General features: G+C 41.8%; 1 protein-coding gene and 1 long non-coding RNA gene across 2 annotated transcripts; one reads left to right on the top strand and one right to left on the bottom strand.

Annotated features, from left to right (window-relative positions):
• Positions 1-1190: 1190 nt before the first annotated feature.
• Positions 1191-23728, bottom strand: Fam240a (family with sequence similarity 240 member A). Its single transcript, XM_046437349.2, has 3 exons — positions 23579-23728; positions 16014-16162; positions 1191-1950 (listed from the first exon to the last, which is right to left on the bottom strand). The coding sequence occupies exons 2-3, from the start codon at positions 16157-16159 to the stop codon at positions 1860-1862; spliced, it is 237 nt and encodes a 78-aa protein (XP_046293305.1). The 5' UTR covers positions 16160-16162; positions 23579-23728; the 3' UTR covers positions 1191-1859.
• Positions 13166-15641, top strand: LOC131423906 (uncharacterized). The gene is made up of 2 exons (XR_009226047.1): positions 13166-14048; positions 14397-15641. It is a non-coding gene; the product is annotated as an uncharacterized LOC131423906 (long non-coding RNA).
• Positions 23729-24725: the final 997 nt, after the last annotated feature.

The following is a 24725-nucleotide window of genomic DNA, read 5'->3' as shown; positions in this document are numbered from 1 at the left end:
CTTATTTGAATTCCCTTTGTTTAACTCCAAAAATTTGTCATTCTTAGAAGCTTAGCAATCTATTCAGTTATTTTCAATCCCGTTTACACCATCTAGGTACACCACCTTCTACAAATAATCCAGTGTAAGTGAGAAATAGAAAGTGAGAGGCGGGACATGAGGGAGATGAGTAGGGAGCCAGGATTCTTTGATTTGAAAAAGGGCTTATACTTGCTAACATTTTACTGTGCCCCATTCTTTGTTCAGTTGAGACCTAATGACATCTCCTATAGCATGGATATAGACCTTCAGAATGAGCAACTAGCAATTCTGTGACTCTTCAGCTCAAAATTTACAGAAATTAATATGTTCTCAGTGTATAAACATGTATCTTGCATGTAGATTTTTTTTGGGGGTACTGGGGGTTGAACCCATGTACTTTTAACCACTGAGCCACATCCCCAGCCCTTTGTTATATTTTGTTTAGAGACAGAGTCTCGCTGAGTTGCTTAGGGCCTCACTAAGTTGCTGAGGCTGGCTTTCAACTCACAATCCTCCTGTCTCAGCCTTCCGAGCTGCTGGGACTATAGGTGTGGGCCACCTCACCCAGCACATGTAGATTTTTTTATATTTAATGAGAAAACACTACTGCTGAGCACAAATCTTTTGAAACAAGGACTTATGGGTGGTATCATGATTTGATGGGAACTGGCTTTGTAGTTAGAATTGACTTTGAATCCCGGCTCTTTCACTAATTCATTCTGTGGTTATCTTACAAAACTTTTTAAAGCATCGTTATAATCACCTACTAAAAAAATGTGTAATGATAACAATGCTTGCGTATGTGTTTCGGTGAGGATTAAGTTGGAATTTCTATGTGAAGCAAACCAGAGGAGCTCCTGGTAGCACTAGTCACATTGCCCCTGTGTTCATAAAGCCTGAGGGACCACTCACAACTGGCAATATCCAGAAGTGCCCACCATGCCTCTCTCTGTCCCCTTCCCTTTGGTAGAGATTGTTTCCCAGACCCAGCTGCCATTGGCACTGATGCTTCTAGACCTGAGAGATGGCTAGGGAGTGACAGTCCAGAAGCTGTGTGGTACGCCCTCTATTGGGATGGCTACACATTTGTTTGTCTGAGCTGATAGAGAGCTCACCACTGCAAACACATGCATTTAATTAAAGCCGTGGATGAAATGCATACACTGGGGACACCAAGACACTGAATTGTATTAAAAGGATCCTGATAGTATTGAGAGACAATTTTTTTGAAAACAAATTCATACAAAGATCAATGTATTTTCAAACCTTATTTATGACTATTGAAATTATCTTTATTTCTGCAGAGAGGTGCGATTTCTCTTTGCATCGAAAGAGAACAAGAGAAAGGATTACCTGAAATAATTGTTTCCTAGGCGGGATGGTGGAGTGAAACTCCTGTGCCATTTCTATTTATTATTCATTTATTTATTTTTGGTTTGTGAGGCAAGCACTCTACCAACTGAGCTATCTCCCCAGCCCCTGGACCATGTTTATACTCTGACCATGAAGGTTGGGAACCCCTTCTGGGATGCTAAGAAGTTGAAATAGGTGGGGCTTTTTAAAAAATTAGAAGATAATTATGTAAAAGTTAAGAATGCTGCCTGGAGCCTTGATTATAAATAAGCTCATCTTCAGAGCCACTTGGAATAAAAACTTGCCCCCGACACGAAGAAGACTGACTCGGCAAATGAGGCGCATGCGCATTGGGAGAGGATTGGCAGGGAACCCCCTTTGCAGGGATCCAACCGCAAGGCAAAGGGACTTGGGGATTTGAGTTGACTTCCAGCAGCGTGACCTCAGTGCTTTGTGTCCTCTGTGGTCAGTGGAGCAGGAAGCTCTCAGCCAACATTTGCCCGCCTTTCAGTCTCGTCTGGATTGTTCCGTAGCCTTAGCTTTGTTTCCAGCCTCTGCTTCCATTCTTCTCTAAGCCTGAAAATAGAAACAAAACACACACAGCCCGGCATTCATCTCCATGGCTGTCGATCGGGGGTTGCTGCCTTCCCTGTACCCCCTGCAATGGTGTGTGTGGTTGGGAGTTCAAAGGGCATGCAGAGGACCTGCAGAGTTATTTATTTATTTAGGCCCTCGGGTTTGAACCTAGAGGCACTTTACCACTGAACTACCTCCCCAGTCCTTTTTATCTTTTGAGACAGGATCTTGCTAAGTCGTTTAGGGCCTTACTGAGTTGCTGAGACTGGCCTTGAACTTGCCATCCTCCTGCCTCAGCCTCCCGAGTTGCTGGGATGACAGGTGTGCACCACCGCCATGAACTCAGACCTGAAGATTTAATTAAATATGTGCTTGGATACATCTAGTACACAAGTGAAAGTGAACGGACTTTCTGTTCCCAGGATTTTAATCTAGATCCTCTGAAATTTTCCTTTGAAAATACAACGTACAGGAGCAAGAAGCTCTGTCCATCTAGAATTCTTGGCACAGCAAAGCTATTCTTCAAAAACAGACTGAGAGCCCGGTGTGGTGGCACACACCTGTAATCCCAGCGACTTGGGAGGCTGGGGAAGGAGGATCAAAAGTTTAAGGCCAAGTCCTGGCAACTGAGTGAGGCCATACCACTGAAGACAACTTCAGTAGTAGACTGTCTACATGCCACGGTGGTCATGCAGTGAAGTCCTTTGGACAGAAGGAAAGGAAGGTCCTTCAAACAGAAGGAAAATGCCACCAAACAGAAATCTGGGGCTACACAGTGGAACGATGCGCACCTGAAAAGCAGCTCCCTGGGACAGGCCAATGACCCTTTCCTTACTGTTTAAATCTCTTGAAAAGCTCATTGACTGTTGAGAAAAAACTGTTAGTGATGTAATGTGGGGCTTATAATATTTATGAAGGCAAAACTGTACTTTGTACAATAGCCCAAAGACCAGGAGGGGAGAAATGGGAATTTTCCAGAGTAAGGTTTTATATACTACCTGGGGCCCGATGAAGTATCTCCTGAAGGTAGACATGATAAGGGAAAGGTAGATACTGTAAATGCTAAAGCAACCACCAAAATAACAAATAGCTATAACTAAAAAGCTTAACAGATTAGCTGGGTGTGGTGGCACACCTCTGTTGTACAGCACTTGGGAGGCTGAGGTCAGAGGACCACTTGAACCAGGTATCCACCATGTGGCCAGCGCACTGGTTTCATTAATGAGGTTCTTGGCATAAAAGTTAGCTAGCGAGATCGAAATAAAACACACAGACTCAGTTACCTTTTTCTATGACCAGGTCCGAGACAGCTCCCCTCTCTGGTTCCTACCTCGAACCGCCCGGTAGGGCAGCAAGGATTACTCAGGGCTAGCAGGAGAGAGAGAGGGAGCACGCCAGGGAGTGGCCTTTTATTGGGGAACAAGAAATTCAGGGGAGAATTCCATCCAATGAAGGTTGAGGGGGGCCGAACTCCAAGCTCAGGGTCAGTGATTGGCCCCCGAGGTCAGTGGTCACTCACACCCCCACACGCACGGGTTCTCTCATCAGGAGAGGACCGGGAAAGCTCCGACACAGCCAGAACGCCTCAGACCCAAACCAAGAGTTGCCAGGTCACATGTGAGAATGGCTGTCCACACAGGTATTTAAAACCAGCTTGGCAGCATAGTGAGACCCTGTGTGTGTGTGTGGGGGGGGGGGGGGCGTTGCAAAAATAAAATCACAAAAAGTATCCAGTTAATTCAAAAGAAGGCCTAAAGAGAGAGAGACGAGATAAAGAACAGATGAGAGAAATAAAATAGAAGATAAATAGCAAGATGGTAGATTTAAACCAAATCATTCCAATTAATGTTAATGGTGTAAGCAATCCAATTAAAATGTAAAGATTGCCAAATTGGATATTAAAAAAGTCATATCCAAATCTGTGTTGCCTACAAGAAACCCACTTTAAATGTTCAACTTCTCTAGTAATTAGAGAAATGCAAACCAAAACTACCCTAAGATTTCATCTTACTCCAGTCAGAATGACAATTATCAAGGAATTCAAGCAATAATAATGTTGGCAAGGATGTGGAGAAAAAGGTACACTCATACATTGCTGGTGGTACTGCAAATTGGTGCAACCACTATGGAAAGCACTATGGAGATTCCCCAGAAAATTTGGAATGGAACCACCATTTGACCCAGCTATCCCACTCCTCTGTCTTTACCCAAAGGACTTAAAATCAGCATACTATAGTGACACCGCCACAACAATGTTCATAGCAGCTCAGTTCACAATAGCTAAACTGTGAAACCAACCTAGATGCCCTTCAACAGATGAATGGATAAAAAAACCATGGTACATATACACAATGGAATATTACTCAGCATTAAAAGAGAATAGAATTATGGCATTTACAGGTAAATGGATGGACTTGGAGAATATCATGCTAAATGAAGTTAGCCAATCCCAAAAAACCAAAGGCCGAATGTTCTCTCTGATAAGTGGATGCAGATCCATAGGGGATGGAGGGTGTGAATGGAGGAACTTTGATTGGGCAAAGGGGAGAGAGGGAAGGGGAGGGGACATGGGGGCAGGAACGATGGTGGAATGAGATGAACATCATTACCCTAGGTAATGTACCCTAGGTACATATGTGACTGCACATGTGGTGCGACTCTACATCATGTACAACTGGAGAAATGAAAAGTTGTGCTCCATTTGTGTACAACAAATTGAAATGCATTCTGCTATCATGTAGAACTAATTAGAACAAATAAAAATAAAATAAAAATGAATCATACTTGAAAAAAAGACATCCACTTTAAAGACTGGTAAGTTTTAAGATAAAGGATGGAAAAATATCATGTCAACCCTAATGCAAGAAATCTGTAGTGGTTATATTAATATCAGACAGAGTAGATTTTAAGCAAAGAATAATACTAGAGAGAAGTTTGTTTCCTAATAAAGGGGTTAATTTGCCAAGAGAACATAAATGTCCTCAACTTTTATGTACCCTGTCATGAGTCGTCCATGGGCTGTGTGTGGATTGTGTTGCACATAGTAGCCTCTGGAGGGGACAGGCCTGGCACTGCGAACTCCCTGTCAAGGGATTGATGGCATGATGTAGGTATGCCTCCCCCTCCAGCTCTACCTAAGATCCCGCACAGCACCTGAGATGGGTGTGACTCACCAAGATGTCAATCAATCTGCTGCCCACCAGACATTATGAAGCAAGACTCCACCCTTAAAACCATATCACCCTCTGATGCTCCCCGCTATAAAATAAAGGGATTCTGGGCTCACACTCTTTATTTCCAGTGTTCTTTCCAGTATGGAAGCTGACCCCTAAGGCCACAGAGCCATCTCTCCCTCCATCTGAAAAACTTATGTCTGTGTTGCATGATTTTTCTCCACTTTCTTAGTTTAATGTTGCAGCCAACTCTTTTAAACCCAGTCGTCTTATCTGCGTTGGTCATGGGCGAGAGTGCCCAATAACAGGGATTCAAAATAAATGAAGCAAAATGTGACAGAACTTCAAGAATAGGCCCATCCACAATTATAGTCAGAAATTTGAATATTCATGTTTCAACAGTCAATAAAAAAATAGCAAAGAACCCAATAAGGATACAGAACATTCAAACACTGTTATCAACCAACTTGACATGATTGACATTTATAGAACAGAACCCAATAGCAGCAGAACAGACATTTTCTCTTCAAATGGACGTGGAATATTTATGAGTATAAAATATTCTGGGCCATATAACAAGTCTTAATAAAGTTAAAATAATTCAATTCATACAATGTATGTTCTTTGACCACAATAATTAAGTTAGAATCAGTAAGAGAAAGCTATCTGGAAAATCCCCTAATATTTGAAAATAAAGAACACAACTCTAAATAGCCTACCATTCAAAGAAATGATCAAAAATTGAAATTTTAGTAAATCAAATAATGACAAAAATATGAAATAGGGACAAATTTGACAAAAGATGTATAAGATCTTTATTCTGAAAACTGTAAACCAATTACAGTAGACCAGAATAAAGGGAAAAATATATCATGTTCATCTCTCAAAAACTATATATTATTAAAACATCAATTTTTCTCAAGTTGATCTATAGGTTCAACTCCATCCAAATTAAACCTAGCAGATTTATTTAAATAATAGAAATTGACAGGCTCCTTCTAAAATTAATATGGATGTGCAAAGAACCTAGAATAGCAAAAACAACTTTAAAAAGAAAAAGTGTTAAGATTTATATTACCTGACTATTATTGTAAATTCAAATAATTAACACAATGGTCACACAAATGATCAAAAATAGACCCATATGTACTTGAGTAATTGATTTTCAACAAACGAGCAAGGAAAATGCAGTGGAGAAAGGATAATTTTTTCAATGAATGATGTTGGAACCACTGGATATCCATATGCAAAAAGTGAACTTCAATCCACACCTCATGTTATATTAAAAAGTCAAGGGGCTGGATGTAGCTCAGGGGTAGAGTGCTTGCAAGGCCTGGATTTGAGCTCCAGCAATGGGGAAAAAATCAAAATGAATTATTAACCCAAATGTAAGACTTAACAACCTTAAATATTCTAGAAATACAACATAGAAGATAATCTTTGTGACCTTAAGATAGGAAAAGACTTCTTAGATACAACCCCCGAAACAAAATCCATTAAAGAAAAAAAATGTTTTGGATAAACCAGACTTGATAAAAATTGGGAGCTTCTTTGTAGAAGAATAAACTCAAAGAAAATAGAAAAGATAAAATAATAAACATAAGAGAAAAAAAAATTCTGGAATAGTTCTCATCTTGTTAGGGAGATACGGATATTGAAGGAAAAAATAAGAATAAAAAATAGAGAAAGAAGAAAATGAAACTAAATACTCTTAAGATGGTAAAAACATCATTTAAAATAAATATAAAAGGACTAAATCTGGCAATTAATGTCTAAAAATGTCCAATTGGAAAAACTCAAATGCAAGTACATGCTGTTTAAAACAGGTAGAGCTGGTGGCGCAAGTCGGTCATCCCAGCGACTCAGGAGGGATAAATTTGACTAGGATGGCAAGTTCGAGGCCAGCCTCAGCAACTTAGGAAGGCCCTAAGCAACTTAGCAAAACCCTGACAAAAGAAAGAGAGAGAGAGAGAAAGAGAGAGAAATTAAAAGAGATGGGGATATTGTTCAGGGGTTAAATGCCCCTGGGTTCAAGTTCTGGTACCAAAAAAAAAATATGTAAGGAAAATATTCATAAAAATAAAGTAAATGTGATAATATTAATAGTTGGTAAAAAAGCTTTTGAACAAAAGAACATTGTCAGAGATAAAGAGACTCATTGCCTAATGAAAAGGTTTGCTTCAGCAAAAAGATATTACCATTCTAAACCTCATATACCTCATAATATAGCTTTAAAATATATGAAGAAGAAATGGATGGAACTTGGATTGTACAGAGGTAGTGAGGAGGAAGGGAAATGGTACTCTTTTTCCCCCAAGATAACATTTTTAAACTATCCTTTATTACACAATATTTCAAGCACATAAAAAAGTAGAGGCTAGTAATAGTGAATTCCTTTGTATCCACCCCCACTCCCACTCCCAGCTTTAATAGCTCATGGATGATCTTATTTCCCATATCTTCCTTACCCTGCATTTTAAACACAAACCCAGACATCATTTAATTTCATCTGGAAATAACTCAGCAAGAAATACTCATCTGCACATGTGCGCGTGTACACACAAACACACACACACACACATGCTGTAAATAATTTGGTATGGTAATTATATTCAGTAGTTTGTCCTTACAAGAACTCTTTAAAAAGGAAACTACCTTGCCATCATCACTCTTGCAAAATTAATCAGAAGTACTTGATTTCATTAAGTATCAAGTCAGTTGAAACCCTTGATTATATTATAATTTTATTTTCATTTATTTTTTGGTACTTGGGATTGAACTCAGGGGCACTCAACCACTGAGCCACATCCCCAGCCCTATTTTGTATTTTATTTAGAGACAGAGTCTCACTGAGTTGCTCAGTGCCTCCCATTGCTGAAGCTGGCTTTGAACTTCTGATCTTCCTGCCTCAGCCTCCCCAGCCGTTGAGATTATAGGCATGTGCCACTGAGCCCAGCTTCTTACAATTTTTAACAGTTTGGTTGGTTCCATCAAGATCCAAATAAAGAACATATATTCCTGGTTGTTGCTCTATCTGTTAAGTTTCTTTTAATATGTTGGTTCTCCACATCCTTCTTCCCCTTCCCTGCCAATTGTTCTGAAATCAAATTGTTCTTTAGAGCTTGCAGAGGCTGGATCTTGTTGACTGTATACCTGTGGTGATCAGAATCACTCATCTCCTGCATATCCTGTCAGTTGGTGGTAGAACTAGAGGCTTGGTTAGATACAGGTTCTCCTCCTCCTCCTCCTCCTCCTCCTCCTTCTTTTTGGCAAGACTAGTTCATGGGTGATATGATGGACAACCATCTTATTTTATCTCTATTTTGATGTTAGCAGACTTTGATCATGGTTTATATGTGATTTATGTTCACTAGATGTTGCCAAGTATTAATCATTTATTTCTCAATCCTTTCTCATTTATGCTCTGGAGCCTGGAGCCTGGAGCCATGGAGGTAGGGCCTCTGGCAGGAGCTGTGTTACAGAAAGGATGAAGTCACCTCCAGGAAACAGGACCCAGAGCAGGAAGGACATTGGGAGGAAATGGGTGGAATTTCCCTCCCGTCCTCTCACCTCCTGTTGACAGAACCTAGCCAGAGGACACAGGACAAAGGGATCAAGGATCACCTAGGAGGAGTGGTCAGCTGAGGGAAAACTGATGGGGGTGGTAGCCTAGTTTCCAGTCCTACAGGGAAGGTCAAGGTTGGGGTAAAGAGTCCTGGGCACAGAGTAAGCAGCAAAGACCCATAAGAGAGATGATTTTGTAGTTCTCTTGAATCCAATCAATCACATAATTCTTGAGCATATACTATATGTTCAGCATTGCAGCAGAGACTTTGGGGAATACAGAGAAAATTATCAAAATGACTGTTTTTCTGTTCCACTTATGTAGCAAATTCCTTCACTGCCTCAGGTCATTTTCACATGCCATGTCTTCAGCCTAGGATGCTCTTCTCCATTCCTCTCTCTTTGCCCAGTTCTCCTTAGCCTGAAAGAGGTCAGGTGGTGGGTACATTGCTAGGTACCTGAAGAGCCAGATTTCGGAGTACAGGCTGGCAATTCCAGCAAGCCTACACGTCTGCGTGCCAGCTCTACAAGCAGCTGTACCTCGAGGATGACAGAACCAGTTCCTTTCTGGAACTGCAGAAAGGAACACTCAGATTCTGCATTGGTGGCATCTGTGTTGACTCCCAGACCAGTTCCAAAATGGGGACTGTTCGTGCGCTACACCTGTGCATGTGAGTAGCTGGAATGCTTCATCTACTAAGGAAGGAAGCTCCAGGGCACACTCCTTTACCCCACAGTAATAAAAGAAAGTAACTCCTCAGCGTTCCTCCACTACTAGTGTCTGTTTCTCTATGAAAAACAGTGAGGAGCCGGGCGCGGTGGTGCACGCCTGTAATCCCAGCAGCTCGGGAGGCTGAGGCAGGAGGAGTGGGAGTTCCAAGCCAACCTCAGCAATGACGAGGCCCTAAGCAACTCAGTGAGACTCTGTCTCTAAATAAAATACAAAATAGGGCTGGGGATGTGGCTCAGTGGTTGAGTGCCCCTGAGTTCAATCCCCAGTACCAAAAAAAAAAAAAAAAAAAAAGCGAGGAAACAGGGACACAGGGAGATCTGGTAGAGACCTTGGGGGTGACCCAGGCAGCCTGCTGCAGAGGGTCTTGCTCTTAACCCCTGTTCTGCGCCTGCTCTCGCCCTCACTCGCTCTTTTCACTTTCGTTGTGATTTTCTCCTCCAAGGATGTCATCTTTTCACGTCCTGCTGCTGCTAGATTTGACCCTGGATTAAGCGGGAGTGCAGTGGAGAGAGGAGAATTAACACCCCTGAGCCCTGACCTAGACCAGCCCCATGCTCTGTCCCTTATGAACCTTTTCATGGTGGAGCCTCCCAAAGCCTAATGATCTGGGACTATCTTGCCATTTTGAGAAGGGACAACATAGAGTGGAGGTGGAACTGGGACCCCTGTGGAGCCAAGCTACAGGATTCAAATTGGAAGAGTGGAGGATAAATAGGTTAGTTTTCTGTCACATACAATTACCTTACAGTTATTTCTTACATGCATAGAGAGATGCTGCATTATTTTTGTTTTTGTTTTCTTTTTGGTACCAGGGATTGAACCCAGGGGTGCTTAACCACTGGGCCACCCTCAGACCTGTTTTGTAATTTATTTAGAGTCAGAGTCTCACTAAGTTGCTAGGTGCTTCGCTAAGTTGCTGAGGCTGGCTTTGAACTCATGATCCTTCTGCCTCAGCCTCCTGAGTCGCTGGGATTATAGGCATGTGCCATGGTGCCCGACTGCTGCATTATTTTTAATGCTGTAACAAACTGCCAATTTTGTTCACCCCAAGTTTGAGCCTTTGGTTTCTGCATTGTCCTCTGGCCAGTCTCACTTCATTTGAGGGCACACTCAAGCTGTAGGACTCATTGAAGCCTCACTGAGTGGCCTGGCCTGGGGGAAAGATGACAGAGATGGAGGAATGATTGACACCAACTCAGTTTCTCCAAGAGTCTAGGGGTGAGATGCCCTGACCTGCACTAGAGCAGATAGGATGGTGTCAGGGGTTAAGGCTGAGCAGGTGTCTCGGAGGAGAAAGCGGATTCCTCTGGAGGGCTGGGGCTGGAGAGCAACAGTGAGGTTAACACGTGAATTTGTGCATGTTCCCAGCCTAGCAACTGTGCAGCCAAGGGCCCGGCCACATGGACAGCACAAGGTCCCACCACCTATACTACCAGCAAGCAAGAGCCTCAGCAAATACAGTTGGTGGAGCTGTTTCCCTTTGAGGAGACAGAGAACCCGGTTCCCCTCTGCAGCCTGGGGGGCTTCCCATAACATGCCTGAGGGCAGTGAGCCTGCAGATTCACGGTGATCTGCCCTGGTCTGCATGTCACAGGGGACCCCTAGCCCCTGCCAGCCGTATTCTAGGAACTGCACCCTCCAGTGTCACCACTCGGATAAGTGGGAATCAGGCTCCATTTCCTTTGTGGGACTGTTTTTCATAGACACATGTGTCATCTCAGTTCCCACAGTGTAATAGCGACAAAGGAGAGAGTTTCTTTAATTTTCAGTATCAAAGGACCACATGTATGGAAAACGTAAATAATTACATTCTCTGGAATGCCCATCTGGCATTCTGGAGAAATCGATTTTTGCTTTTACAAACTAATATGGTGATAATGAGGAGTCAACGAAGAGTTGAAGATTGTCACTCGGGTGGTCCCTTGCAGATGCTGCAGATGTTGATAGTAGGGCAGTTGTGTGTTGGGGGCAGCAAGGGCTACATGGAAACCCTTTGTATTTTGCTGGGAGCCATTAGCCAAGTAGGTATGACAATTTCCTTGCCAGCGTACCCCATGTTGCTGACATGTTGCAGTGACATTGAATGTACTTAACCTTGCTCAAGGACCAAGGCAGATTAGGGTGTTCCCGGTTTTAAGATAATCTTGTTTAGGGCGTTCCCAGTTTAGGTTCCAGGTTTAAGGTTTAAGATTATTCCTGCTGGGAATAGGGCGTATCCTGCTGCCTGAGTTCCCCTTGAGTTCTCACGGGATTCAGACAGTATATTTTGGAGATAGAAGCCCAGTGGAGGTGGATTTGGGCAGAGAACGTGGATTTGGGAAGAGAACGTGGATTTCCCCAGAACGTGATTGTAGACGGCTGGTGTGAGTTCGGGAATAAAGAGTTGCTGTTTGAATCTACAAGCTGTGTGGTGGCTCGTGATTGTGTGCCCAGCCAGACTGCGGCATTTGGCGGCTTGTACGGGGAACTTCTAAAGCTTAGAGGTAAGTGAAATTTCTCACCCTTGAGGAAGAGAGAAAGAATGGGTGACCAATTCAAAAAACAATATGCTATTGTTTTGATTTATTTTGTTTTTATTTCAAGTTGCCTGTTCCTAGAACTTTCTCAGGCAAACTGGGGAAAATGGTTGACTCAAGGTTTGAAGTTGTTCGCCTCCGAGGAAGAGAAATTGTTAGAGAAAGGAGGCACCCCAGTAAGACCAAGAACAGTTAAGGCATATGTTGATAAAATACAAAAATGTAGCAAATGGCTTTTTAAAGACAAGTTATTAAGTATATCAATGGGACCATCATGGTATCCTGTAGAAGGATTTTTCTTCAAGAAAGAGATGACTAGTTCTGTTTACTACATTTGTCTAAGATCTTGGTTTTTACAGACATCTGATTAATTTACAAAGCTAAAATGTTGAAACATCAACCACTCTTTACTTATTAAGTTACATAAGGTAATATATTTAAGCATGTGTGTTTTCATAAATTGGTGAATGGAAAAAATGTTTAATATTGCTTTGGTCTGTGTCTTTGCTAAAACAAGGTTACTAAGTGTTAAGATTCTATCATGTGTAATTTATATACAAAGAGTATAAGAAGTTTCAGTTGGGTTTCAATTATAGTATTATAGTATCATAAAAAACATGAAAGTCTTTCATCTTATTAAAGTGGAGTAATTTGTCTAAATCAGAAATTTTATAAGAGTTGTTTCAGAATGTAAATTTATAAAAAGGGTTAACAGTTAAAAAAGAGATATAAAAAGATTCAAGATGTGGGAATATATTTTAATATAAAAGGTTAAAGGAAAAAGAAATGATTCTAGATGATATAATCTGTGTGGTAAAGTAAAAAGTTGTAAAATGCCATTTAAAAAGATTTTGAGGAAACTAGACTTAATTTAAAAGCTTGAGAAAGGAAGAAAGAAGAAAAAGGTATTTGTACATGGCAGATTGAGACAAAGCTTCTCAATGGAGTTAAAAAAAAAAGCCTTTGGTTGAAGGGCAGCCATGTAAACTAACATTAAAGCGATTTAAACAGAATCTAAGCCTCGTTTAAAAGAGTGAAGTTGTAGGTGGTGAAAAAGTACATTTAAAAGTACAGTATAGATGATAATTAAAAGGCTTTAAAAGGTTAAATTGAAGGTGGTTGAGATACCTTCATGGCGGAAAAAAGATTGCTTTATTGCATCATTCGAAGCCTAGTTAATCTTAAAGGCATTACTTTAAAAAAAATGGGAAGATAATAAGAAAAGATATTTAGATAAAGAAGATTAAAAATTTAAAGTGAAAAACTTTAAAAACAGAAGTACAGAAAGGTAAAAAAAAAGAGAGAAGATGTAGAAAGATAAAAAAGATATAGGAAGATTAAAAAGATGTAGAAAGACAAGAATTTTAAACCCACAAAATAGGAAACAAGAAAACTAGGAGAGAAAATAAGCAACTAAGGGTAAAAATACAAACCTTAGGAAAAAAAAAAAAAAAAACTAGAAGATAGAAACAAGATAAAAAATGGTTGAAAATGTCAAGTAAGGTATTACACAGATAGAAAATGCAAAAAGCTAAGACAACTATTAGATACAGACATACTTATTAAAGCAAAAAGAGGGAATTGGAAAGGGGTATATATCCCCCATAGATAAACTTAAAATAACCCTTTTTACTCTAAACTTTTAAAATTTGGATTCATAAGGACTTAGTGCTGCGGAAAGACATATGTATCCAAAAAATGTACATAAGCCTAAAGTACTTTGGAAAGATATTCTAACAGGACAATGGAAAGGTCCTGACCCAGTGATTGTCTGGAGTCGGGGGTCTGTTTGTGTTTTTCCACAGGGAGAACAGCAGCCCATTTGGATTCCAGAGAGATTAACTAAAACAGTTTCTACAGATCGAAAAGAAGATGATTTGACTCAAATCCATAACAGCTGATATCCAGAACTCCAGCTTGGCCATTCTTACATCTGCGACAGTGATTAACCAGGATGCTTTTTTCAATAGCTATTTTATTATTGCATTTTTCCACATCATAAGGTTCTATTTTTATTTTTTGAGCTCATACAAACCTAGGTTAATGTTTTTCTGATCAGTTTTATTTTTTGACTGTGGAGTTTTTAAACATTGCAATGGAGATTTCACCCAGGTAAAGCTACAAGGCCTTTACTATTTTCTTATGTGTTGTACGTTTGTGTACACTCTTGTGTTTTGTGTTGTATGTCTGTATGTGCGTATGTCCATATTTCTTGTATGAGGAGCGCTCATGAAAAAATGGATCCGAATTATTATTATTTTTTTATTCACGTGATTTAAATCGTTTAATTTAAATTATGTAAACAGCTGTTAAGGATTGTTTTTAAAGGTGGTTAACAGATGTTTGTTTACTAATTTAAATTAGGTAAAAAGCTGTTAAGGATTGTTTTTAAAGTAGGTTAACAGATCTGTTTGTTTACTTTCACCTTTCCTTTTCATTATATTTAATAATTCTTTTCAGGATAATGTCTCTTTAGCATCATTGCCAGAATTCCTATCTCCATCTCAGTGCTGGTGAAGAACTCAACAAGTAATGCTCAATCAAAGAGTCAACTTACTTTGGGAGGAAACGGATTTTGGGAGGAAATGGACATATTGATAGATTCCTCTGCTTTGAACTGCTTGCAGAACTTGCCTGGACTATGTAACTATCGTTTGATGGTGTCACTAGTGATGCAATTTTTATTTCCTTGCCAGCGCACCCCATGTTAATTGTGGTAGTGCTGACATATCTTTGCTGATGGTGTCACCAGTGATGCAATTTTTCCCAAGGAGCCGTCAATTGGCTTGGTGTCGTGGCATTTCTGTATCCTCCTCCCTTCTGCTAGTGATGGTCTAAAATTTGGGGGCCAATGGCTTATGCTGGACCGGTAGTCAGTGACGGGTATGATCCAATTGCAGTGGTATCAACCTAAGACAGGAGGCTGACGCCTAAAGGTCAGTTTTCCGATGACGGGTAAGAACCATATGTTGAATTGGACAACCTACCAGGCACGGTCCATAAGCCACATTAACCTCACTCCCCCACTGGCACCAAGGCCAAATTTGGGGGCCAACAGAGGTGAGGCAAAGAACCTCACCCCCCCACTGGTGCATAGACCTATCCACAAGTATGGCTGTATGCTGGACCGGTAGTCAGTGACGGGTATGATTCAATTGCAGTGGTATCAACCTAAGACAGGAGGCTGACGCCTAAAGGTCAGTTTTCCGATGACGGGTAAGAACCATATGTTGAATTGGACAACCTACCAGGCACGGTCCTTAAGCCACATTGCTTGTTGTTTAATTAATCAGAAGGGGGGAGATGCTGGGAGCCATTAGCCAAGTAGGTATGACAATTTCCTTGCCAGCGTACCCCATGTTGCTGACATGTTGCAGTGACATTGAATGTACTTAACCTTGCTCAAGGACCAAGGCAGATTAGGGTGTTCCCGGTTTTAAGATAATCTTGTTTAGGGCGTTCCCAGTTTAGGTTCCAGGTTTAAGGTTTAAGATTATTCCTGCTGGGAATAGGGCGTATCCTGCTGCCTGAGTTCCCCTTGAGTTCTCACGGGATTCAGACAGTATATTTTGGAGATAGAAGCCCAGTGGAGGTGGATTTGGGCAGAGAACGTGGATTTGGGAAGAGAACGTGGATTTCCCCAGAACGTGATTGTAGACGGCTGGTGTGAGTTCGGGAATAAAGAGTTGCTGTTTGAATCTACAAGCTGTGTGGTGGCTCGTGATTGTGTGCCCAGCCAGACTGCGGCAGTATTTTTTGCTTAATTTGGCTGAGAGTGTAAAATTGATCTAAAAAGAAAGCCTATTTTAAGAAAGACAAATTAATTTTTAAAAAATAGACAAACAGTCAGGTGTGGTGGCATTCGCCTGTAATCCCAGCCGATCGGGAGGCTGAGGCAGGAGGATCAGGAGTTCAAAGCCAATCTCAGCAACTTAGTGAAGCCCTAGGCAACTCAGTGAGACTCTGTCTCTAAATAAAATACAAAAAAAAATAGGGCTGGGGATGTGGCTGAGTGGTTAAGCACCCCTGGATTCACTCCCTTGTACCAAAAAGAAAAAAGACAACCAGGCCACCTACTTTCTCAGTGCGCTCCTTCCCAGACGATATTCCTCCGACTCCCTGTAGTAGGTTTGTTTGCCAATCTCTCTTTCCCAAAAGCGCTTGAGATCGTGGCAGGTGTTCCCGCAGAAGACCTCCCGGCGGCGGGCGTACTGATTGTTCATCCCCTGGAAAAGAAAAGAGCAGCCAAACCCTGTAAAACAGGAGCCCTCGGCTCTCCTGGGTACAGAGTCCGTGATAATTCAGACCCACTATTTCCACCAGGGAGACCCTGGCCAGCCACAGGACCTCTATGATAAGGCTCAGCTCACCACTCCCAGTTCTTGTTGTCAGGATACCTGAGACGTTGATGCAAGTGGAAGGTGGCCCATACCTGAACAGGTGGGCCAGGAACGGTCATTGGCAAACCCCCTGTCCTTCCTTCCTCCTTCAGGAAGAATCATTCCTCAGCTGTTTACTGGCAGGTGTGTGTACCACTAATTTGTGCACCTTGGACCCCCTCAGCCATGGCAGCATTCTGGTGAGATGGGTGGGACCTTCCTCACGATGGGGGACATTTGAGGAATTACAGAAACTGCATGAAAGTATATACATTTGAAAGTTTTCAAGCCCTTTATAACAGGGACCCCAATGTCTAACACACCCAGAGCAAGCTGCTTTGAGCTGCACCTGCATGCACACACGTGTGACCATTTGTACACGTGCTAGTGCTTGCATGTGGAATTATATATGTCAAATGATCAAAATGCTCTCTATTCGACATGAAGAAACTTTGCCCAAGTACCAGGACTCAGTGAGTTCAGCAGACAGATCAAAAACCAGGGACTGAAGCCAGGCATGGTGGTGCATGCATGTAATACCAATGATTCAAGGGGCTGAGGCAGGAAGGTTGCAAGTTCAAGGTCGGCCTTGGCATCTTGGCAAGCCTGGTCTCAAAAGTAAATAAATAGATAAATAAATAAATAAGATAAAAGACCTGGGAATGCAGCTCAGTGGTGAAGCATGGTTTTCTGAGTGACCAGGACAGTGGAACAGGGGAGGAGAAGAGATGGGTTTGAAGCCAGATGGCTACTCCAGTCCTGTGTCCCCACTGACCTTGTACCTTGTACTCATTACAAAAATTCTTTGGGCACCAAATTACTCATCTTTAAAATTTCTCTCAAATTCATATTTGATCACAAATGTGAAAAGTTTGCAATTTGTAAAATTCTGAATAAATAGAGGGGTTGACTATCCCTCATCCAAAATGTTTGGAACCAGAAGTGTTTTGGATTTGGGATTTTTTTTTGGGGGGGTGGATTTGGGAATCTTTACAAATATATAATAGAATATTTGGGGGACTAAGACCCGAGTCAAAATGTGATGTTCACTTATGTTTCATATATACTTTATACACATAGCTTGAAGGTAATTTTATATAATATTTTAAATAAATTTGTGCATGAAACAAAATTTCAAGGTATGGAATCTTCCACTTGTGGTATCCTGGAAGCACTCAAAAAGGTTTGGATTTTGGAGCATTTTGGAGCTGGGATTTTAAATCAGGGTTGCTCAACCTATGATTAAAGAACTTGGTCCTGGCCCTTTGATTATCTCAGACCATTGTCTGGCTTAGGGACATCACCAGCCAAAGTGAATTGAAAACACTGACGCCGCAAATTAGCAAGAATTTTCCCTATTCATCCATAATAGTGAGTGTTCATCTTCTTGGGTACGTGACCAAGAGTCATTTATCTCTATCCCTGGCCTGTTGGTCACCACTTAGTAATCCTTAGATGACAGGGCAGAAATCTAGGTTTAACAATCCTGCCACGGGTCCATGCCCAGAAAGAGCATTTGGTAAGAGCTTTTATCCCTGTGTCCTTTACAAGGTGAGCCCCGCTATGCCAGGACATTGGGATGTGTCCCATGTGTAGAAGAAGGAAGAAGTGTGTCTTTCCAAGGAATAGCAGGGTTCTCCCTGGGCTGAAGATTGACATCCCTCTCTACCTCCCTCTACTAGGTCACGTTACCACCTAACCAGTTGTTTTGCTACAAAATTCTGGTGACACGATGGTGAAAATAAGTGAGATCTTGTCCAAGAAAATGCACATTTCATTTTTAGACAAATACCTTGTCTTCCTTTCTCCTCTCCCCCATAGTCCTCATTATGAGCAGAACTGTAGCAGCTGCTGTTATCAATTTTATAGCTTCCAGGAAACAAAAGTAATGCCAACTTTAGAAATTCACTTTTGGAAAATCATAAAAAAAGAAGGCAGAAAGAAAACACTAAAGATATCTAGAGCCCCTCTCCTCCGCATCCTCAAGGGCTGACTCTGGGAGTAGGCAGGGTCTCCCCTCCAGTGACTTCAGGTATAATGGAGAACGAAGTGGATACAGACTTGTCACAGGCACTGGAACTTCGTGGGACAGCTGCTGGGGCCTGGGAGGATGAGGAAAGTCCCTGACTTGGTCTGAGAGGTTTCAGGACTTTTTAGGGGAAGGACAAGTGGACCAAGGGAGTAGAGTAACCAGGAGCCGGAATGGCCTGGGCGAGGCCTGAGGGACCTGCTGGGCCAGACACAGAAGCAGACATGGGCTCATTTAGGGTAGGGATGGGGGAAGAGACTGACCACAGTGCGGCCTGGGGCACTTCTTAAGGTGATGGACATGTCCTGGATCTTGTTTTTAATGATGATTACATACATGTCTGCCTTCTCTAAAAATTCTCAGACTGTGCACTTAAAAAGAGGGAGTTTTATTACCCTTAAACTATGCCTCCATAAAGGTAGAAAAAAAAATTCTTCTGTCTTTGGACTAGAGATTCATCCAAGATCCCCGACTCTATCTCACGTCCTGGGAGATTCTGTCAGCATCTCCTCATGAGGGTTCAGCCCATTCATTCCTCCACAGGGAACGTGTGTTTCTGTGAGAAGGGTCTCTAGGATGGGGACCACTGCTCCACCTTGCAGAAGTGATGAGGAGACTGTCATTGGAAAGCCCTTTGGAAACGGGGGATTATCCTAGATAAATAGTTCTAACCCCTTGGACCTCTTTAGCCAAGAACACCATCTACCAGACGGCAGCTATATCAGGAGAATCAGCGTTAACCTCAATGACAATTATGAACTTCATGTCCCAAAATCAATTAATGATTACACAGTCACATTAATTCAGCTCAACAAAACTTGTTGGACTTTGACCATCTGTGAGGCATCTATGACGCACAGGGTCCCACTAAAGTTTAGTGATCCAAACAAGACAAAGGAACGTTTGTCCCTCTTGAGGCCCAATGCTGTGCCAGCAGTTTAATTTCTCAAGTCTAAGGTTACATAGAGCATTAAAGTCAAATTAAGGAATTGGATATTTTTTTTTAAGAGTTTTGGCTTACACTGATCATTCTCAGACTTTTTGGCCAGAGTGGCTCCTTTGAGACCAGCAAAAGGTGCATAGCTGCCAACGTGCTCCATGCATAGACAGCACCTCATGAAAGCAACTATTTTGTGATTATTTTCCCCAATTTTTATTTATTTATTTTTTTGGCACTGGGGATTGAACCCAGGGGCGCTTAACCATTGAGTCGCATCCTCAGCCCTTTTTTTATTTTTTATTTTGAGACAGGGTCTCGTTAGTTGCTTAGGACCTCATTAAGTTGCTGAGGCTGGCCTTGAACTCAGGATCCTCTTGCATCAGCCTCCTGAGTCACTGGGATTACAGGCTTGTGCCTGACTATTTTTCAGGATTTTAAAAAAAGTTTAAAAGTTTAATCACTTTTTGAATTTTTCTTTATGATCATAACTTAAGTTGAAGGGAAGAGTTCCATTTCTGGGTTAGGTGTAAGGAAAACACACGGCAGCTCCCAAGTCTGCACAGAGCACATGCTGCAGCCCTGTGAGGGCACTAATAGGGACAGTAGGAGGTGGACTGGGGAAGAGGATCAGAGTCTTAATCACTATTGAGTGATGCTGAGCTTTCCATTTTTTTTTCTCTGTTATCCCTAGCTGAGTCTCAAGGCAACCTGGTACCCTGATCAATAAACAGGCTAATGAACTAAACAGACAATACTCAAAATGGCCAACAAATACATGAAAATATTGTCAATGTCCTTAGCACTCAGGGGAACATGAATCAAAACTATCAAAACTACCCTGAAGCCTGGGCGTGGTAGCCCATGCCTGTAATCCCAGCCGGCTGGGGAGACTGAGGCAGGAGGTTCTGAAGTTCAAAGCCAGCTTCAGCAATAGCAAGGCGCTAAGCAACTCAGTGAGACCCTGTCTCTAATAAAATACAAAATTGGGCTGGGGATGTGGCTCAGTGGTTGAGTGCCCCTGAGTTCAATCCCTGGTACCCCTCCAAAAAAAACAAACAACAACGACAAAAAACTACACTGAAATTTCATCTCACTCCAGTGGATGATGAAATTTGATGATAGCATCAAGAATATAAATAGTAAGGGCCTAGCCCAGTGGAACATGACTGTAATCTCAATGGCTCCGAAGGCTGAGGCAAGAGGATCATGAGTTCAAAGCCAGCCTCAGCAAAAGTGAGGTGCTAAGCAACTCAGTGAGACCCTGTCTCTAAATAAAATACAAAATAGGGCTGGGATGTGGCTCAGTGGTTGAATGCCCCTGAATTCAATCCCTGGTGCAAAAAAAAAAAAAAAAAAAGAATATAAATAGTAAGGGATGGGGTTGTAGTGCAGTGGTAGAGCAATTGCCTACCATGGATGAAGCACTGGGTTTGATTCTCAGCACCGCATATAAATAAATAAAATAAAGGTCCCTTTAATGACTAAAAAATATTTTCAAAAATAAATAGTAAGTGCTGATGATAATATGGAGGAAAGGCACACTTATGCATTGTTGGTGGGATTTTAAATTAGAACACTCTGGAAATCAGTATGGAGGTTCCTCAAAATATTGGGAATGGAACCACCTTATGACCCAGCTATTCCACTCCTTGGTTTTAATAGTCAGACATGAATACCCAAGTTTACAGCAGCACAATTCACAATAGCCAAACTACAAAACCAGCCTAAGTGTCTGTCAACATAGATAAAGAAAATATGGAATATATACACATGGAATTTTATTCAGCCATAAAGAAGAATGAAATGATGTTATTTGCTGGAAAATGGAAGGAACTTAAGATCATTATGTTAAGCAAAATAAGCCAAACTGAGAAGGTCAAGGGTCGTGTGTTTTCTCTATGTGGAAGCTATCAATAAAAAATAAATAAAATGGGGAGGGGTCACATGCAAATAGAAGGGAGAGCAGTAGAGGAAGGGGAACAGAGGTGGGGAGAGGGAGGAAGGAAGGGAAAGGGAAGATAATTTGGAATTAAATTAACCAAATTATATCATGTGCATGTATGAATATGGAACAATTGAGCTATTCTGTCTAACTGTAATGCACCAATAAAAATTTTAAAAATAAGATATTTTTTAAAAAGACTCAAGGCAACCCGAACCCAGAAATGGAACGTGGGCAAAGGGAGCTTCAAGCAGCTGTCTGGTTCTGGGGAGAGTAGACTTTTAATGCTTAGAGAATGGGGGAAATCATTTGTTGCAACAGTGAAAAAAATCGAATACGAGTCAGATCCGCAGACCAAAGCCTGAGGGCAGAAACACTTGCTCTCCGCTAGGGGGCGCTGCGTCCTAACAGAGGACAGCGAACCTCCCGACTCTCCTCACCTTAGAAGCTTCAAGGGTCCCAAGTGAGTGTGGCGGCCACAGCAAGCACACGCTGGAACTGGGTCACCAGAGTCCCAGCCAAAGGACTGAAAAAGGGGCGTGCAGAAAATTGGAAAGGAGAAGGATCGAGGGGTGTAGGAACTTATGTTTGAAGAAATAATAGTCAAAACTTCCCAAATTTGGCAAAAAAACAAAAATCATTGATCTGTAGAGTCAACAAGTTGAGCCAATTCCAAATAGAATCAGTAGAAAGAAAATCCATATCCAGACATATCATAGTCAAACTCCTGAAAATTGAGGGAAAAAAAACCCCAAGCATTGAAAACAGCTCAACCTTCAAAATGCATGAACAAAAATGAATGGAACTGGAAGGAGAAATACAAATACACAGTTACTGTTGGAGACTTCTTTTCTCCTCTCTTGATAATCAAAAGAGCTATTAGAGAGAACATAGTCGAGGGGAAATCACAGATTAAAAAAACAAAACAAAAAAACTGAACAGCTGGGCATTGTGGCGCTTTAATCCCAGCTGCTTGGGAGGCTGAGGCAGGAAGATCATGAGTTCAAAGCCAGCCTCAGCAACTTAGTGAATCCCTAAGCAACTCAGGGAGACCCTGTATCTACATAAAACATGAAAAAAAGGGGGAGGGGTGCTGGGGATGTGGCTCAGTGGTAAAGTGCCTTGGGTTCAATTCCCCATACTGGAAAAAACAAAACCCAAAACCACCATTAACTACCTAGAGCCAAGTGTGATGTACAGAATGCTCACCCAATGAAAGCACAATTTGGATTCAAGTGCACACTGAACAAACCATACAAAACTTTCCTGGAGCTAGTGAGCTAATTTAGCAAGGATGCAGGATATGAAATAAAGACACAAAAACTTAACATGTGGTAGCAAGGAGCATTCAGAAACTGACCTTTAAACACAGTATTGGGGCTGGGATGTGACTCAGTGGTGGAATACTGGCATGCAGCCTGGGGCAGGGGAGATGAGGAAATCAACCATTCTGTATTCTGATTGAGCTTGTAGTTAAGCCCACAAACTGCATGTGTGTTAAAATCCACTGAAATGAGGACACACAGGCCATTTTTAAAAACTATGTGTTGATATAAAAACAAAAAAATTTAAAACGTAGAACAGAAAAAGCTTTTAGTCAAATGTATTTATTTTGACTTTTTACCAATTCAATGAGATTCAGTCACTGAAGTATCAAAGATGATTTACTGTCATCGAAAACTACCAAACCTTATTACTTACTGTCCCATGAACCAGCAGCAACAGGATCACCCAGGAGTAGGTAGGAGTGTGGAATTTACCAAGCTCAAAGTCTGAATAAAAATATGCATTTTGGGTTGGGATGTAGCTAGAGGGCTTGCCTGGATGCTCAAGGCAACACACACACACACACACAAAGCATTTCAGCCTGATCCCCAGATGATTCATGTGATTGTTACAGTTTAGGAAGTTCAGCTTCAGAGTTATTAAGACCAAACCTGAAGTGCACCCTCCCATGCACTGGTCTTGGGAGAAGGCCGAGGAATGGCTCCATGGGAGCATTTGGGAGGGGGTCCCTTCTCTGGTTTTGGCATCTCTCAGTCAAAATGTTCTGTTTTTGTTTACCATATCTCATCTTATCTGAGTCTCATGTGAATGCTGGTACTCACTTCTGGCTTTCTAGAAGTTTAAGTTGTTTTGAATGCATCATTTAATTGTGTAAGTTAAATATGGAAAAACCTTATTAAGATTTCTAAGTCATTCCCAAGAAGACACAAGGAAGGCGTTTCAAAGGGAAAGATGAATCCCAGCAGCTGAAAAAAGCCAGGTTTACAAGGAGTAGGTCCATTTCTCTTCCCTGTAGAAATGTAAAATGCACCTCATCCCAGGCACACTCAGGTTCCACAGCTTTACCTTTGAGATGAATCTGCTCTGTCTCCTCAGCTCCGGGGCTCACAGGGGTCCTGAAACCTCAGGGTCTCCACCTTTTATACCAGGCGTGGAGAGTTACAGGAACGCCCAAGCCGGTCAAGGTTACAGGCCCGAATTAGTAGCAGAATCACAGAGATCTCCTTCCAGGTGGAAAATAGTCCCCATCCCTGCTCCCACTGCCCACCCCAGGACAGGCAAGCCTCGGGTCTGGCAGGCTCTGCGGGGGGCCATGACTTGGCCAGAGGCAGAGCTCAAGTTTAGAGCATGCTCAGGATTATGTGTGAGCAGGAATCCTTAGAGCAGCAGGCAAAGCTGCCCTCCAACTTTGGAGGCTAAGGAGCCCTGGTTGATGTGATAAGTCACACTTTGGGGTCACCTTGCAGGATGACTTAGAGAAGCGTGTTGTTCTTTGGAGCTGTTAATCCATGGATAGAGCTGGGTGGTGACAGACTGGTTTCCAGCAAAAGGCATCAAACCAAGAAGGGCTTCTCCATCCAAAGTGCCCTTCACACCCTTTCAGTGAACATGCTGTATTCTTTAATTTTTTTTTTTTTTAGTTATAGGTGAACACAATACCTTTATTTTATGTGGAGCTGAGGATTGAACCCAGTGCCTCACATGTGCTAGGCATGTGCTCTACCACTGGGTTACAATCCCAGCCCCCAAGCTGTATTCTTGAATGGAACATGTGGGGTAGTCTCTGCTCCTGAGAGTAGACATGGGTCAAGTTGTAATCAAACCCTTTTGCACTCTGATGGGCATTCTTATGACAGGTTCCAAGAGTCACAGAATCCATGCCAAGGGTGACACTGATATCACTGGAGGTGAAGAGTATCCCCATGGGATGGGGTATTGCTCAGTGGTAGAGTGAATGCTTAGCATGCTCGAGGCTCTAGGTTCTGTCCCCATTGTTCCCCCCAAATCCATTTTGACTTAATGTTTTTCTGCTAATAACATGTTATATACAAACAGAGAGAATATGATAAAATGGCAGTAAAACATTTCTAATGTAAGATCGTGAGGTTTTTGTTTTTTATTTCTTGTTGTTTTTTAAAATTATTTTTAGATGTTGATGGGCCTTTTATTCATTTATTTATATGTGGTGCTCAAAATCAAACTCAGTGCCTCA

The sequence above is a fragment of the Marmota monax genome, unplaced genomic scaffold (assembly GCF_021218885.2).
Source record: "Marmota monax isolate L192 unplaced genomic scaffold, Marmota_monax_Labrador192_F-V1.1 WCK01_AAM20220418_F8-fsc00021, whole genome shotgun sequence".
NCBI lineage: Eukaryota > Metazoa > Chordata > Mammalia > Rodentia > Sciuridae > Marmota > Marmota monax.
Note: the sequence above shows the minus strand (reverse complement) of the source record. Positions and strands in the feature narration are given on the sequence as shown.